Source organism: Salvelinus fontinalis, chromosome 33 (assembly GCF_029448725.1).
Source record: "Salvelinus fontinalis isolate EN_2023a chromosome 33, ASM2944872v1, whole genome shotgun sequence".
Lineage (NCBI taxonomy): Eukaryota > Metazoa > Chordata > Actinopteri > Salmoniformes > Salmonidae > Salvelinus > Salvelinus fontinalis.
Window position 1 is genome coordinate 1,814,771 of NC_074697.1, and position 17,502 is coordinate 1,832,272.

The window sequence follows — 17,502 nt, forward strand, 5'->3', positions numbered from 1 at the left end:
AGGGGAACTGTAAATAAATCACATAGGGTTATATTGAGTACAGAGCTGTAAATACCTCTTCAGGAGAACTGTACATAAATCACATAGGGTTATATTGAGTACAGTGCTGTAAATACCTCTTCAGGGGAACTGTAAATAAATCACATAGGGTTATAATGGAGTACAGAGCTGTAAATACCTCTTCAGGAGAACTGTAAATAAATCACATAGGGTTATAATGGAGTACAGAGCTGTAAATACCTCTTCAGGAGAACTGTAAATAAATCACATAGGGTTATAATGGAGTACAGAGCTGTAAATACCTCTTCAGGGGAACTGTAAATAAATCACATAGGGTTATAATGGAGTACAGAGCTGTAAATACCTCTTCAGAAGAACTGTAACACCACGGCAAATATAAGCAGTCGCCGATATATCTTCTAAAGCCATTTACATGTTTTAAATGTAAAGGCTACGGCTATGCATCGCAGCAGCAGTTATAGTAGTAGGCTGAGGGCATCCGGGTGTATAGTAATTGTAGTAATAGTGTATATATATGTAAAGAGTAAGGCTATATGTGGGGAGAGCGTATTGATATACTAGGCTATCGCTGTATGGGAGGGCAGGCCTCACCTTTCAGACAGACCGGTAGCTCCTCCATACAGTATTAGTAGTAATAGTATAAAGGGTATAAAGGGTATGGCTAGATGGAGGCCTGTCCTACCTTCGAGGCACACCCTGTAGGTCATACTAGTTCTAGTAGTAGCCGTAGTAGTAGTAGTAGTAGTAGTAGTAGTAGTAGTAGTAGTATGTGTAGCAGTAGTAGTAGCATTTGTAGCAGTAGTAGTAGTAACATTTGTAGCAGTAGTAGTAACATTTGTAGTAGTAGTAGTAGTAGTAGTAACATTTGTAGCAGTAGTAGTAGTAGTAGCAGTAGTAGTAGTAGTAACATTTGTAGTAGTAGTAGTAGTAGTAACATTTGTAGCAGTAGTAGTAACATTTGTAGTAGTAGTAGTAGTAGTAACATTTGTAGCAGTAGTAGTAACATTTGTAGTAGTAGTAGTAGTAGTAACATTTGTAGCAGTAGTAGTAGTAGTAGCAGTAGTAGTAGTAGTAGCAGTAGTTGTAGCAGTAGTAGTAACATTTGTTGCAGGCGTAGTAGTAGTGGTAACATTTGTAGTAGTAGTAGTAGTAACAGCTGTAGCAGTAGTAGTAGTAGTAGTAACATTTGTAGTAGTAGTAACATCTGTAGCAGTAACATTTGTAGTAGTAGTAGTAGTAGTAACATCTGTAGCAGTAGTAGTAACATTTGTAGCAGTAGTAGTAGTAGTAGTAGTAGTAGTAGCAACATCTGTAGTAGCAGTAGTAGTAGTAGTAACATTTGTAGCAGTAGTAACAGTAGTAGTAGTAGTAGCAACATTTGTAGTAACAGTAGTAGTAGTAGTAGCAACATTTGTAGAAGTAGTAGTAGTAACAGTAGTAGTAGTAGCAGTAGTAGTAGTAGTAGTAGTAGCAGTAGTAGTAACATTTGTAGCAGTAGTAACAGTAGTAGTAGTAGTAGTAGCAACATCTGTAGTAGTAGTAGTAACAGTAGTAACAGTAGTAGTAGTAGTAGCAACAGTTGTAGCAGTAGTAACAGTAGTAGTAGTAGTAGTAGCAGTTGTAGCAGTAGTAGTAGTAGTAGTAGTAGTAGTAGTAGTAGTAGTAGTAGTAGCAGCAGTCGTAGCAGTAGTAGTAGAAGTAGTAGTAGTAGTAGCAGCAGTCGTAGCAGTAGTAGTACAGTAGTAGTAGTAGTAGTAGTAGTAGTAGTAGTAGTAGTAGTAGTAGTAGTAGTAGTAGTAGTAGCATTTGTAGCCATAGCTATAGTGTATATAGACCCAGTAGCTGTAGTGTGTATAGATACAGTATATACTGTAGGGTAGGTACCTTTGAGGCAGACCCAGTAGCTCTTCCACTTCCTCCTGGTGGCTGACTCCACCTTCTTGCTTTTCTTGTGAACCAGGAAGTTCTTGACGGCCAGCCGGCCCGCCTTCCGCACGGTTCCCTGGACAACGCTGTGCAGGAGATCTGATTGGTAGGCTGAACTCATGGTGCTCTGCTCATCACTCAGGGCTGAGCCCGCCTCCTCCAGACTCTCTGTCGGACATGAGCTCATCTCCAACTCCTGATCATAACATTAAAATTCAAATCAATAAAGCTTTATTGTGCCCGAACTGCAATTTGTTGGCAGCTTAAAATACATAGACAGACAAAGGACTGAAAACAGCAAACCCCCTGAGAGCCTGGTTCCTCTCTAGGTTTCTTCCTAGGTTCCTGCCTTTCTAGGGAGTTCAAACCCCCTGAGAGCCTGGTTCCTCTCTAGGTTTCTTCCTAGGTTCCTGCCTTTCTAGGGAGTTCAAACCCCCTGAGAGCCTGGTTCCTCTCTAGGTTACTTCTTAGGTTCCTGCCTTTCTAGGGAGTTCAAACCCCCTGAGAGCCTGGTTCCTCTCTAGGTTTCTTCTTAGGTTCTGGCCTTTCTAGGGAGTTTTCCCTAGCCCCCGTGCTTCTACATCTGCATTGCTCGCTGTTTGGGGTTTTAGACTGGGTTTGTGTATCACTTTGTGACATCTGCCGATGTAAAAAGGGCTTTATAAATTGATTTGATTTGAAACACACATAGCAGAGTGATGATGATTATGTGTGTGTGTGTGTGTGTGTGTGTGTGTGTGTGTGTGTGTGTGTGTGTGTGTGTGTGTGTGTGTGTGTGTGTGTGTGTGTGTGTGTGTGTGTGTGTGTGTGTGTGTGTGTGTGTGTGTGTGTGTGTGTGTGAACCAGAACCACCACCCACCTGTCTGAAGTTCTCGTAGACCCCCTGGACCCCATCACTGGGCGCTCCCCCGCTGCTGCTTCCGCTGTCGCTGCCAGCGAACAGGCTCCGCCCCGCCGCCGAGCACACGGAGAAGGACATAGACATGGTCTTATAGCGCCGGGAGTGATGCTCCGCCCCCGACACCGTCACCCCGTCGATGCCACTGTCCTCGTACTCACTGCCCTCTCCGGCAGTCACATCCTGGAAACACACAGGTACAGTCACACAGGTGAGACACACACACACACACACAGGTAGAGATGAGACACACACACACACACACAGGTAGAGATGAGACACACACACACACACACACACAGGTAGAGATGAGACACACACACACACGACACAGGTAGAGGTGAGACACACACACACACGACACAGGTAGAGGTGAGACACACACACAAACGACACAGGTAGAGATGAGACACACACACACGACACAGGTAGAGGTGAGACACACACACACGACACAGGTAGAGATGAGACACACACACACGACACAGGTAGAGATGAGACACACACACACGACACAGGTAGAGGTGAGACACACACACACGACACAGGTAGAGATGAGACACACACACACACAGGTAGAGATGAGACACACACACACACACACAGGTAGAGATGAGACACACACACACACGACACAGGTAGAGGTGAGACACACACACAAACGACACAGGTAGAGATGAGACACACACACACGACACAGGTAGAGGTGAGACACACACACACGACACAGGTAGAGATGAGACACACACACACACGACACAGGTAGAGGTGAGACACACACACAAACGACACAGGTAGAGATGAGACACACACACACGACACAGGTAGAGGTGAGACACACACACACGACACAGGTAGAGGTGAGACACACACACACGACACAGGTAGAGGTGAGACACACACACACGACACAGGTAGAGATGAGACACACACACAGACACACACAGGTAGAGATGAGACACACACACACACAGTCTATGGACACTTGTTGCATTCTATTGGTCTCCAGACATGTGGTCAGACTTACAGAGAACCAAGCTTCAGTCCTGTCACACCAGCAGCCCTTTACCTTGAGTCCATACCGTCTCTGCAGATGTAGAGGTGGCAACCCTGCCCTTAAATCCAACATGTTGAGGTCACTGATCCTACCCTGTCCTACCTTAGTCTAGTCTACAGACGGGTCTTTCTAGAAACTAGGGTACCAGTGAGGTGCCCTTAAATCCAACATGTTGAGGTCACTGATCCTACCCTGTCCTACCTTAGCCTAGTCTACAGGCGGGTCTTTCTAGAAACTAGGGTACCAGTGAGGAGCCCTTAAAAATCCAATATGTTGAGGTCACTGATCCTACCCTGTCCTACCTTAGTCTAGTCTACAGACGGGTCTTTCTAGAAACTAGGGTACCAGTGAGGAGCCCTTAAAAATCCAATATGTTGAGGTCACTGATCCTACCCTGTCCTACCTTAGTCTAGTCTACAGACGGGTCTTTCTAGAAACTAGGGTACCAGTGAGGAGCCCTTAAAAATCCAATATGTTGAGGTCACTGATCCTACCCTGTCCTACCTTAGTCTAGTCTACAGACGGGTCTTTCTAGAAACTAAGGTACCAGTGAGGTGCCCTTAAAAATCCAATATGTTGAGGTCACTGATCCTACCCTGTCCTACCTTAGTCTAGTCTACAGACGGGTCTTTCTAGAAACTAGGGTACCAGTGAGGTGCCCTTAAAACTCCAACATGTTGAGGTCACTGATCCTACCCTGTCCTACCTTAGCCTAGTCTACAGGCGGGTCTTTCTAGAAACTAGGGTACCAGTGAGGTGCCCTTAAAAATCCAACATGTTGAGGTCACTGATCCTACCCTGTCCTACCTTAGCCTAGTCTACAGATGGGTCATTCTAGAAACTAGGGTACCAGTGAGGTGCCCTTAAAAATCCAACATGTTGAGGTCACTGATCCTACCCTGTCCTACCTTAGCCTAGTCTACAGACGGGTCTTCCTAGAAACTAGGGTACCGCTGAGGATTTCCTACACTGGACAACTAGTTACAGCTGTTGATAAGGTTATTGACAATAATCAATTATTTTTAAAAAGGTCTAAGAACTAAGGGGGATCAATAGTTGTATATATTCAATACAATTCACAAGTTGATTTAAACTGTTTAACCCTTTATCGTGCTTGGAGTCTTGACAGATTTGACCAAAATCATGTGACATAAAACATGACTTTTTTCTGTCCTTGCATTTATGTCAGTGTATATTGTCGTTATATCTTATATTAAGCATGAATGAGTTAAATTAGACATTGCACTTGAACCCTGTAAGTTTCCTGGCTTCTAGCTGTCAGACAGTGTTCAGAAATACAGTGTAACTATGTAACAGTGTCTCTTTATGTTACGAGGTGAAAACAGTTTTCGTGGACTCACAAATCCCAAAATAATTCATGTGATTGCTTCTAACCGAAAGATTTACCTAACCTTGACACTTAAAACCAACAAATCGATACCGTCATTAACGTGGTTCTTCGGGGCCTCCCGGGTGGCGCAGTGGTCTAGGGCACTGCATCGCAGTGCTAACTGCGCCACCAGAGTCTCTGGGTTCGCGCCCAGGCTCTGTCGCAGCCGGCCGCGACCGGGAGGTCCGTGGGGCGACGCACAATTGGCATAGCGTCGTCCGGGGTAGGGAGGGTTTGGCCGGTAGGGATATCCTTGTCTCATCGCGCTCCAGCGACTCCTGTGGCGGGCCGGGCGCAGTGCGCGCTAACCAAGGGGGCCAGGTGCACGGTGTTTCCTCCGACACATTGGTGCGGCTGGCTTCCGGGTTGGAGGCGCGCTGTGTTAAGAAGCAGTACGGCTGGTTGGGTTGTGCTTCGGAGGACGCATGGCTTTCGAGCTTCGTCTCTCCCGAGCCCGTACGGGAGTTGTAGCGATGAGACGAGGTAGTAATTACTAGCGATTGGATACCACGAAAATTGGGGAGAAAATGGGATAAAAATTAAAAAAAAAAAAAAAAAAAACATGGTTCTTCAACAAACGATGCATAATTCTTGTTGGATGCGAGCTGATTAGTTACACCGTGATATTTTAACACATCATCATCTGATCAAGTAATGGAATTTTCCCCGAATGACAGTCAAGTGACAAACAGCTGTTGTGATAGCGACAAACAGCCCAAGTGATGGAAAAACGGGGTACAGAAAATATTTTGGTGTTTCATTCGTTACGGAGGTTAACGCAGTTGTGTCTGGATCCACGTTGGATCTAATATCCCTTGATGTTGATCATCTGTTGCTGTCTGCTTCATTTCTACAGCAGGTTCTCGTTAGATTTAACAGAGAAAGCATCAATGCAATACTTTCATATGTTTTTGATCCTCGGATTGGACATGGAGTCTGTGTATGATAGACTATTGCTCAAAACCCAACACTATTCCTATGAATTATTCTGGATATAATGCCAACGAATGACAGCCTAGTGGGCTACTCAATATGATCTGGTAATGAAATAACATGACGAATACATTTTGGTTTCCATGTTATACAATACCCAAGGGGCTTGAAGTAGCCAACCTAGAACTTGACATTGGAGCTCAGAAATTAAAGTACTGGAATAGGTTTCTACCTTGAACATCAGAAATGTCTTTGTAATTATTGTGGCCAATTTATAGGTTCTCCTGCTCTTTTTTTTAATAATTATCCTCAATTAAATGTTTGTATTTTGTTTTTGTGAGAAACGTGGCCTCTTTTGTTTTCCCCGCTACTTCAACTGAAGGGTGTCGCTCTCCTCTGTTGGGTTAGAACCACGTGTGGTTATTGTTATCCTTACTCCAACTCTCCTTACTCCAACTCTCCTTACTCCAACTCTCCTTACTCCAACTCTCCTTACTCCAACTCTCCTCACCCCAACTCTCCTCACTTCAACTCTCCTCACTTCAACTCTCCCTACTCCAACTCTCCTTACTTCAACTCTCCTTACTCCAACTCTCCTTACTCCAACTCTCCTTACTCCAACTCTCCTTACTCCAACTCTCCTCTGTTGGGTTAGAACCACGTGTGGTTATTGTTATCCTTACTCCAACTCTCCTCACTTCAACTCTCCTTACTCCAACTCTCCTTACTCCAACTCTCCTTACCCCAACTCTCCCTACTCCAACTCTCCTTACTCCAACTCTCCTTACTCCAACTCTCCTTACTCCAACTCTCCTTACCCCAACTCTCCTCTGTTGGGTTAGAACCACGTGTGGTTATTGTTATCCTTACTCCAACTCTCCTTACCCCAACTCTCCTTACTCCAACTCTCCTTACTCCAACTCTCCTTACTCCAACTCTCCTTACTCCAACTCTCCTTACTCCAACTCTCCTTACTCCAACTCTCCTTACCCCAACTCTCCTTACCCCAACTCTCCTCTGTTGGGTTAGAACCACGTGTGGTTATTGTTATCCTTACTCCAACTCTCCTTACCCCAACTCTCCTTACTCCAACTCTCCTTACACCAACTCTCCAACTCTCCTTACTCCAACTCTCCTTACCCCAACTCTCCTTACCCCAACTCTCCTCTGTTGGGTTAGAACCACGTGTGGTTATTGTTATCCTTACTCCAACTCTCCTTACCCCAACTCTCCTTACTCCAACTCTCCTTACTCCAACTCTCCTTACTCCAACTCTCCTTACTCCAACTCTCCTTACTCCAACTCTCCTTACTCCAACTCTCCTTACTCCAACTCTCCTTACGCCAACTCTCCTCTGTTGGGTTAGAACCACGTGTGGTTATTGTTATCCTTACCCCAACTCTCCTTACCCCAACTCTCCTTACTCCAACTCTCCTTACCCCAACTCTCCTTACCCCAACTCTCCTTACCCCAACTCTCCTTACTCCAACTCTCCTTACACCAACTCTCCAACTCTCCTTACCCCAACTCTCCTTACCCCAACTCTCCTTACACCAACTCTCCTTACTCCAACTCTCCTCACCCCAACTCTCCTTACCCCAACCCAACTCTCCTCACCCCAACTCTCCTCACCCCAACTCTCCTTACCCCAACTCTCCAACTCTCCTTACCCCAACTCTCCTTACCCCAACTCTCCTCACTCCAACTCTCCTTACTCCAACTCTCCTCTGTTGGGTTAGAACCACGTGTGGTTATTGTTATCCTTACTCCAACTCTCCTTACCCCAACTCTCCACACGCCAACTCTCCTTACACCAACTCTCCAACTCTCCTTACCCCAACTCTCCTTACCCCAACTCTCCTTACCCCAACTCTCCTCACTCCAACTCTCCTTACTCCAACTCTCCTCTGTTGGGTTAGAACCACGTGTGGTTATTGTTATCCTTACGCCAACTCTCCTTACACCAACTCTCCAACTCTCCTTACACCAACTCTCCAACTCTCCTTACACCAACTCTCCAACTCTCCTCACTCCAACTCTCCTTACTCCAACTCTCCTCACTCCAACTCTCCTCACTCCAACTCTCCTCACTCCAACTCTCCTCACTCCAACTCTCCTCACTCCAACTCTCCTCACTCCAACTCTCCTCACTCCAACTCTCCTCACTCCAACTCTCCTCACTCCAACTCTCCTCACTCCAACTCTCCTTACTCCAACTCTCCTCACTCCAACTCTCCTCACTCCAACTCTCCACACGCCAACTCTCCTCACTCCAACTCTCCTTACTCCAACTCTCCTCACTCCAACTCTCCTTACTCCAACTCTCCTCACTCCAACTCTCCACACGCCAACTCTCCACACGCCAACTCTCCACACGCCAACTCTCCTCACTCCAACTCTCCTTACTCCAACTCTCCTCACTCCAGCTCTCCTTACTCCAACTCTCCTCACTCCAACTCTCCTCACCCCAACTCTCCTTTCTCCAACTCTCCCCACCCCAACTCTCCTCACCCCAACCCAACTCTCCTCACCCCAACTCTCCTTACCCCAACTCTCCAACTCCCCTCTCCAACTCTCCTATGCCTTAGGTTCTGCCCTCTCCTCTCTGACTGACATGGGAATCTAAGAAGGGTCCAACCAAACTGTCTGTCACACCCTGACCATAGAGAGCCCTTGGTTCTCTATGGTGTTGTAGGTCAGAGCGTGACTAGGGGGGGTGTTCTAGTTTTCCTATTTCTATGTTGGTGTGCTTGGTATGGTTCCCAATTAGAGGCAGCTGATTATCGTTGTCTCTAATTGGGGTTCATATTTAAGTTCTCTATTGTTCCCACCTGTGTTTGTGGGATATTGTTTGTGTTGGTGCTTGTGTCACCACGTAAGTCACGTTGTGTTGCTTGTTTCTTGTTTTGGTTAAAGAAGCTTCACTTTAAATAAATATGTGGAACTCAACTCAACACTGCGCTTTGGTCTCTTACAATAACCATGACACTGTCTCCAGGCAGGTCACATGACCACATCATGCGCTCGGCGGCTACATTCACCCGCTGCCCGCACCATGGTGATGTGGCCAACACACACACACGCACGTTTTACTGTCACACTGTTATCCAGGCCCCACTCATTATCATAACAAAGGGCAGAGTGTGTAAAGGAGTGATTTTACACAGACACATACAGCAGACCTGCTTTCTCTTTACGCTTCATCCATCTCTGGACCTTATTATCAACTCTAGGAACAGGACCGACAGAGTAATATCTCTCAGACACAATGAGGAAAAAATAGGAAGGAGTCTTCAGAGAGGAAGAGAGGGGTATATATAGTGTTAGTGAATAGGGAGCATTAGATTTCAGAACAGCTTTCTATAATAATATTCTGGGGCTGCTGCAGAGAGACAGACAGACCGAAGGAGAAAGAGACAGACAGACAGACCGAAGGAGAAAGAGACAGACAGACCGAAGGAGACAGAGACAGACAGACACAGAGACAGAGACAGAGAGAGACAGAGACAGACAGACAGACAGACCGAAGGAGACAGAGACAGACAGACACAGAGACAGAGACAGAGAGAGACAGAGACAGACAGACAGACAGACAGAAGGAGACAGAGACAGACAGACACAGAGACAGAGACAGAGACAGACACAGAGACAGACACAGAGAGAGACAGAGACAGACAGACAGACAGACAGAAGGAGAAAGAGAGCGAGCGAGATGGAGAGAGAAATAGAAAAAGAGAACGATATACATACACACACAAACACAGGAACACACACACACACAAACACTGCTTACAAACAGACACACCACCTACAAACAAACACACACTGCTTTCAGACACAAACACATCATATACATATTTATGAGCTTGAGAAAGATGTAAGTAAACAAAACACAAATCCTCCACTCTCATTTCTTTGTTTTTCCTGTGGAGTGGAATCAAATGCACATCGACTCCGGATCTGACTATAATCAGTATCATATTAGTGTTATACCATGGCATTCTTGAATAGTCATTTCTGATTGGCTTGAACGGCATTCTGGAGCCTGCATTATTTCCCTATAACGCACGGTGCATCAGCACGGTAGAATTAAACGGCTACAGTTCATTCTTACATGTTTTATGTTTGAGCTGCTTTTGAAAGCAAAAGTCGAATTGAAAACATTATTGGCATTGTTGATTTTCATAATAGCAAGCTACAGTACTGATGGTTTGGTTAGCTAAATTAACGAGTCTGTTTGGTTACCACAGCCACTAACTGTAGCCATCTAGTAAACTTGCTAGCTTCATCCGTGGATGTTACACACATTTCTACCTGCATTATCGATCATAGTGTTTTGCTGGAAAAACATTCATTATCGTTCCAAAGTTTGGGTTCACTTAGAAATGTCCTTGTTTTTGATAGAAAATCTTCTTCTTTTTTTGTCCAATAAAATAACATCAAATTGATCAGAAATAAAGGGTAGACATTGTTAATGTTGTAAATGACTATTGTAGCTGGAAATGGAAGATTTTTAATGGAATATCTACAGAGGCCCATTATCAGCAACCATCACTCCTGTGTTCCAATGGCACGTTGTGTTAGCTAATCCAAGTTTATCATTTTAAAAGGCTAACTGATCATTAGAAAACCCTTTTACAAATATGTTAGCACAGCTGAAAACTGAAAACCCTAAACCTCAACTAAATATTGTAATAAATAATATGGAAATTGAGAAGGTTGAGATGACTAAACTGCTTGGCGTAACCCTGGATTGTAAACTGTCATGGTCAAAACATGTTGATACAACAGTAGCTAAGATGGGGAGAAGTCTGTCCATAATAAAACGCTGCTCTACCTTCTTAACAACACTATCAACAAGGCAGGTCCTACAGACCCTAGTCTCTACCTTCTTAACAACACTATCAACAAGGCAGGTCCTACAGACCCTAGTTTCTACCTTCTTAACAACACTATCAACAAGGCAGGTCCTACAGACCCTAGTTTCTACCTTCTTAACAACACTATCAACAAGGCAGGTGCTACAGGCTCTAGTTTCTACCTTCTTAACAACACTATCAACAAGGCAGGTCCTACAGGCCCTAGTCTCTACCTTCTTAACAACACTATCAACAAGGCAGGTCCTACAGACCCTAGTTTCTACCTTCTTAACAACACTATCAACAAGGCAGGTCCTACAGGCCCTAGTCTCTACCTTCTTAACAACACTATCAACAAGGCAGGTCCTACAGGCCCTAGTTTCTACCTTCTTAACAACACTATCAACAAGGCAGGTCCTACAGGCTCTAGTTTCTACCTTCTTAACAACACTATCAACAAGGCAGGTCCTACAGGCTCTAGTTTCTACCTTCTTAACAACACTATCAACAAGGCAGGTCCTACAGGCTCTAGTTTCTACCTTCTTAACAACACTATCAACAAGGCAGGTGCTACAGGCCCTAGTTTCTACCTTCTTACCAACACTACCAACAAGGCAGGTCCTACAGGCCCTAGTTTCTACCTTCTTACCAACACTATCAACAAGGCAGGTCCTACAGGCTCTAGTTTCTACCTTCTTAACAACACTATCAACAAGGCAGGTCCTACAGACCCTAGTCTCTACCTTCTTAACAACACTATCAACAAGGCAGGTCCTACAGACCCTAGTTTCTACCTTCTTAACAACACTATCAACAAGGCAGGTCCTACAGGCTCTAGTTTCTACCTTCTTAACAACACTATCAACAAGGCAGGTCCTACAGGCCCTAGTTTCTACCTTCTTAACAACACTATCAACAAGGCAGGTCCTACAGGCCCTAGTTTCTACCTTCTTAACAGCACTATCAACAAGGCAGGTCCTAGAGGCTCTAGTTTTGTCACACCTGGACTACTGTTCAGTCATGTGGTCAGGTGCCACAAAGAGGGACTCAGGAAAATTGCAATTGGCTCAGAACAGAGCAGCACGGCTGGCCCTTAGATGTACACAGAGAGCTAATATTAATCATATGCATGTAAATCTCTCCTGGCTGAAAGTGGAGGAGAGATTGACTTCATCACTACTTGTATTCATGAGAGGTATTGACATGTTGAATGCACCGAACTGTCTGTCTAAACTACTGGCACACAGCACAGACACCCATGCATACCCCACAATACATGCCACCAGAGGTCTCTTCACAGTCCCCAAGTCCAGAACAGACTATGGGAGGCGCACAGTACTGCATAGAGCCATGACTACATGGAACTCTATTCCACATCAGGCAACTGATGCAGCAGTAGAATCAGATTTAAATAACAGGTACACATACACCTTATGGAACAGCGGGGACTGTGAAGCAACACAAAGACACATGCTTACAAAACACTCGACAACATACGCACTCTACACATGGATTTTCTGTTGTAGATATATTGTAGAAGCCTGAGGGCAAACACTTAATATGTTGTGAAATATGTTATGAATGTATTGTAATGATTTTAAAATGTATAACTGCCTTAATGTCTTTGGATCCCAGGAAGAGTAGCTGCTGCCTTGGCAGGAACTAAATGGGGATCCATAATAAACCCCAGGAAGAGTAGCTGCTGCCTTGGCAGGAACTAAATGGGGATCCATAATAAACCCAAGGAAGAGTAGCTGCTGCCTTGGCAGGAACTAAATGGGGATCCATAATAAACCCAAGGAAGAGTAGCTGCTGCCTTGGCAGGAACTAAATGGGGATCCATAATAAACCCAAGGAAGAGTAGCTGCTGCCTTGGCAGGAACTAAATGGGGATCCATAATAAACCCCAGGAAGAGTAGCTGCTGCCTTGGCAGGAACTAATGGGGATCCATAATAAACCCAAGGAAGAGTAGCTGCTGCCTTGGCAGGAACTAAATGGGGATCCATAATAAACCCCAGGAAGAGTAGCTGCTGCCTTGGCAGGAACTAACGGGGATCCATAATAAACCCAAGGAAGAGTAGCTGCTGCCTTGGCAGGAACTAAATGGGGATCCATAATAAACCCCAGGAAGAGTAGCTGCTGCCTTGGCAGGAACTAATGGGGATCCATAATAAACCCCAGGAAGAGTAGCTGCTGCCTTGGCAGGAACTAAATGGGGATCCATAATAAACCCCAGGAAGAGTAGCTGCTGCCTTGGCAGGAACTAACGGGGATCCATAATAAACCCAAGGAAGAGTAGCTGCTGCCTTGGCAGGAACTAACGGGGATCCATAATAAACCCAAGGAAGAGTAGCTGCTGCCTTGGCAGGAACTAACGGGGATCCATAATAAACCCCAGGAAGAGTAGCTGCTGCCTTGGCAGGAACTAACGGGGATCCATAATAAACCCCAGGAAGAGTAGCTGCTGCCTTGGCAGGAACTAACGGGGATCCATAATAAACCCCAGGAAGAGTAGCTGCTGCCTTGGCAGGAACTAATGGGGATCCTAATAAACCCCAGGAAGAGTAGCTGCTGCCTTGGCAGGAACTAATGGGGATCCTAATAAACCCCAGGAAGAGTAGCTGCTGCCTTGGCAGGAACTAACGGGGATCCATAATAAACCCCAGGAAGAGTAGCTGCTGCCTTGGCAGGAACTAATGGGGATCCATAATAAACCCTAGGAAGAGTAGCTGCTGCCTTGACAGGAACTAAATGGGGATCCATAATAAATACAAACGAACACATTTCTAGCAGCAAAATGTGTTAAATTATAGCCATGGTGTAATAGCGGGAAAATCAACCAGGGGCCCTCTGGGTACTTTGGAACATAAAGGCAACTCTGTGGAAGGTCAGTTCCACACCTCTAGCGTGTGGTGGAACACACCTTCCACGTTGGTCATTAGTTTCCATAGAACGCATAGCCCCTTCGTTAATTATCCATTACGTATCCTACCAGTGTGGTCTATGATATGCATTCAGTGTGTATCCTGTGACTAAAAACAAACATGAAGTCAGTGTAACAACATCCTACCTGTATGGTCTGTGCCCTGCGTCCCTGCATGGTGGAGCAGGTGGCAGCCCGGTAACTGGTCAGGCCCTCAGACAGGCAGTGTGAGCGTCGGCATGGCAGAGTATAAGCTCCGTACGAGTTCCCATCCTCCTCCTCCTCCGGAGACACCATCTTATCACCCTCCCGGGCGGAGCGGTTAGCATCATGATGCCACTTAGCGTAGCGTCCAGCGGGCCGACGGGTCGGGGTCTTCTGACCCCCGTAGAGCTGGTCCAGGGAGTTGGCCCGGCCTGCTGCGTCCAGACCCTCCAGACCCTCGGGGGACACGAGCCCCAGCAGTCCGTCACAATCAGGGAAGTCCTCTGCCTCCTCCGTGTCGATGATCTCCTCTGTGCTGAAAAAAAAAGAGACGGAATTTGAATGGATTTGAACTAACCCTCCAGTTGGCTGCTTCTCTACATGTTAGTCATTTAGCATATCCAGAGTGACTTACAGTTAGTGCATTCATCTTCAGGTAACTAAGTAAGACAACCTCATATCACAGTCATAGTATATCACGGTCATTCTCTAACCCGGTGAGGTGTTCCCTGGCTGAGGTCTGTCTTCTCTAACCTGGTGAGGTGTTCCTGGCTGAGGTCTGTCTTCTCTAACCTGGTGAGGTGTTCCTGGTTGAGGTCTGACTTCTCTAACCTGGTGAGGTGTTCCTGGTTGAGGTCTGACTTCTCTAACCTGGCTGAGGTCTGACTTCTCTAACCTGGCTGAGGTCTGACTTCTCTAACCTGTTGAGGTGTTCCTGGCTGAGGTCTGTCTTCTCTAACCTGTTGAGGTGTTCCCTGGCTGAGGTCTGACCTCTCTAACCTGGCTGAGGTCTGACTTCTCTAACCTGGCTGAGGTCTGACTTCTCTAACCTGTTGAGGTGTTCCTGGCTGAGGTCTGTCTTCTCTAACCTGGTGAGGTGTTCCTGGCTGAGGTCTGTCTTCTCTAACCTGGTGAGGTGTCCCTGGCTGAGGTCTGACTTCTCTAACCTGGTGAGGTGTTCCCTGGCTGAGGTCTGACTTCTCTAACCTGGTGAGGTGTCCCTGGCTGAGGTTTGATTTCTATAACCTGGTGAGGTGTTCCCTGGCTGAGGTCTGACTTCTCTAACCTGGTGAGGTGTTCCTGGCTGAGGTCTGACTTCTCTAACCTGGTGAGGTGTTCCTGGCTGAGGTCTGACAGACTGAACTCCAGACTGACTTCTCTAACCTGGTGAGGTGTTCCCTGGCTGAGGTTTGACTTCTCTAACCTGGTGAGGTGTTCCTGGCTGAGGTCTGACTTCTCTAACCTGGTGAGGTGTTCCTGGCTGAGGTCTGACTTCTCTAACCTGGTGAGGTGTTCCTGGCTGAGGTCTGTGTTCTCTAACCTGGTGAGGTGTTCCCTGGCTGAGGTCTGTCTTCTCTAACCTGGTGAGGTGTTCCTGGCTGAGGTCTGACAGACTGAACTCCAGACTGTCTTCTCTAACCTGGTGAGGTGTTCCTGGCTGAGGTCTGTCTTCTCTAACCTGGTGAGGTGTTTCTGGCTGAGGTCTGACCTCTCTAACCTGGCTGAGGTCTGACTTCTCTAACCTGGCTGAGGTCTGACTTCTCTAACCTGTTGAGGTGTTCCTGGCTGAGGTCTGTCTTCTCTAACCTGGTGAGGTGTTCCTGGCTGAGGTCTGTCTTCTCTAACCTGGTGAGGTGTCTCTGGCTGAGGTCTGACTTCTCTAACCTGGTGAGGTGTTCCCTGGCTGAGGTCTGACTTCTCTAACCTGGTGAGGTGTCCCTGGCTGAGGTTTGATTTCTCTAACCTGGTGAGGTGTTCCCTGGCTGAGGTCTGACTTCTCTAACCTGGTGAGGTGTTCCTGGCTGAGGTCTGACTTCTCTAACCTGGTGAGGTGTTCCTGGCTGAGGTCTGACAGACTGAACTCCAGACTGACTTCTCTAACCTGGTGAGGTGTTCCCTGGCTGAGGTTTGACTTCTCTAACCTGGTGAGGTGTTCCTGGCTGAGGTCTGACTTCTCTAACCTGGTGAGGTGTTCCTGGCTGAGGTCTGACTTCTCTAACCTGGTGAGGTGTTCCTGGCTGAGGTCTGTGTTCTCTAACCTGGTGAGGTGTTCCCTGGCTGAGGTCTGTCTTCTCTAACCTGGTGAGGTGTTCCTGGCTGAGGTCTGACAGACTGAACTCCAGACTGTCTTCTCTAACCTGGTGAGGTGTTCCTGGCTGAGGTCTGTCTTCTCTAACCTGGTGAGGTGTTTCTGGCTGAGGTCTGTCTTCTCTAACCTGGTGAGGTGTTCCATGGCTGAGGTCTGTCTTCTCTAACCTGGTGAGGTGTTCCCTGGCTGAGGTCTGTCTTCTCTAACCTGGTGAGGTGTCCCTGGCTGAGGTCTGTGTTCTCTAACCTGGTGAGGTGTTCCTGGCTGAGGTCTGTCTTCTCTAACCTGATGAGGTGTTCCTGGCTGAGGTTTGACTTCTCTAACCTGGTGAGGTGTTCCTGGCTGAGGTCTGTCTTCTCTAACCTGGTGAGGTGTTCCTGGATGAGGTCTGTCTTCTATAACCTGGTGAGGTGTTCCTGGCTGAGGTCTGACAGACTGAACTCCAGACTGTCTTCTCTAACCTGGTGAAGTGTTCCTGGCTGAGGTTTGACTTCTCTAACCTGGTGAGGTGTCCCTGGCTGAGGTCTGTCTTCTCTAACCTGGTGAGGTGTTCCTGGCTGAGGTCTGACAGACTGAACTCCAGACTGTCTTCTCTAACCTGGTGAGGTGTCCCTGGCTGAGGTCTGTCTTCTCTAACCTGGTGAGGTGTTCCTGGCTGAGGTCTGACTTCTCTAACCTGGTGAGGTGTTCCTGGCTGAGGTCTGACTTCTCTAACCTGGTGAGGTGTTCCTGGCTGAGGTCTGTGTTCTCTAACCTGGTGAGGTGTTCCTGGCTGAGGTCTGTCTTCTCTAACCTGGTGAGGTGTTCCTGGCTGAGGTCTGTGTTCTCTAACCTGGTGAGGTGTTCCTGGCTGAGGTCTGACAGACTGAACTCGACTGTCTTCTCTAACCTGGTAGAGGTGTTCCTGGCTGAGGTCTGTCTTCTCTAACCTGGTGAGGTGTTCCTGGCTGAGGTCTGTCTTCTCTAACCTGGTGAGGTGTTCCTGGCTGAGGTCTGACTTCTCTAACCTGGTGAGGTGTTCCTGGCTGAGGTCTGTGTTCTCTAACCTGGTGAGGTGTTCCTGGCTGAGGTCTGTCTTCTCTAACCTGGTGAGGTGTTCATGGCTGAGGTCTGACTTCTCTAACCTGGTGAGGTGTTCCTGGCTGAGGTCTGTGTTCTCTAACCTGGTGAGGTGTTCCTGGCTGAGGTCTGTGTTCTCTAA

General features: G+C 46.8%; 1 protein-coding gene across 1 annotated transcript in view; it reads right to left on the reverse strand.

Annotated features, from left to right (window-relative positions):
- LOC129831627 (rho guanine nucleotide exchange factor TIAM1-like) overlaps window positions 1-17,502 on the reverse strand; it is a 100,141-nt gene that overhangs the window by 15,890 nt on the left and 66,749 nt on the right. Inside the window, exons 4-6 of the mRNA XM_055894967.1 lie at window positions 14,156-14,528; window positions 2,807-3,028; window positions 1,906-2,143 (exon numbers count right to left, since the gene is read on the reverse strand). Of these exons, the coding sequence (XP_055750942.1) occupies window positions 1,906-2,143; window positions 2,807-3,028; window positions 14,156-14,528 (833 nt within the window). The remainder of the gene's footprint in view (window positions 1-1,905; window positions 2,144-2,806; window positions 3,029-14,155; window positions 14,529-17,502) is intronic.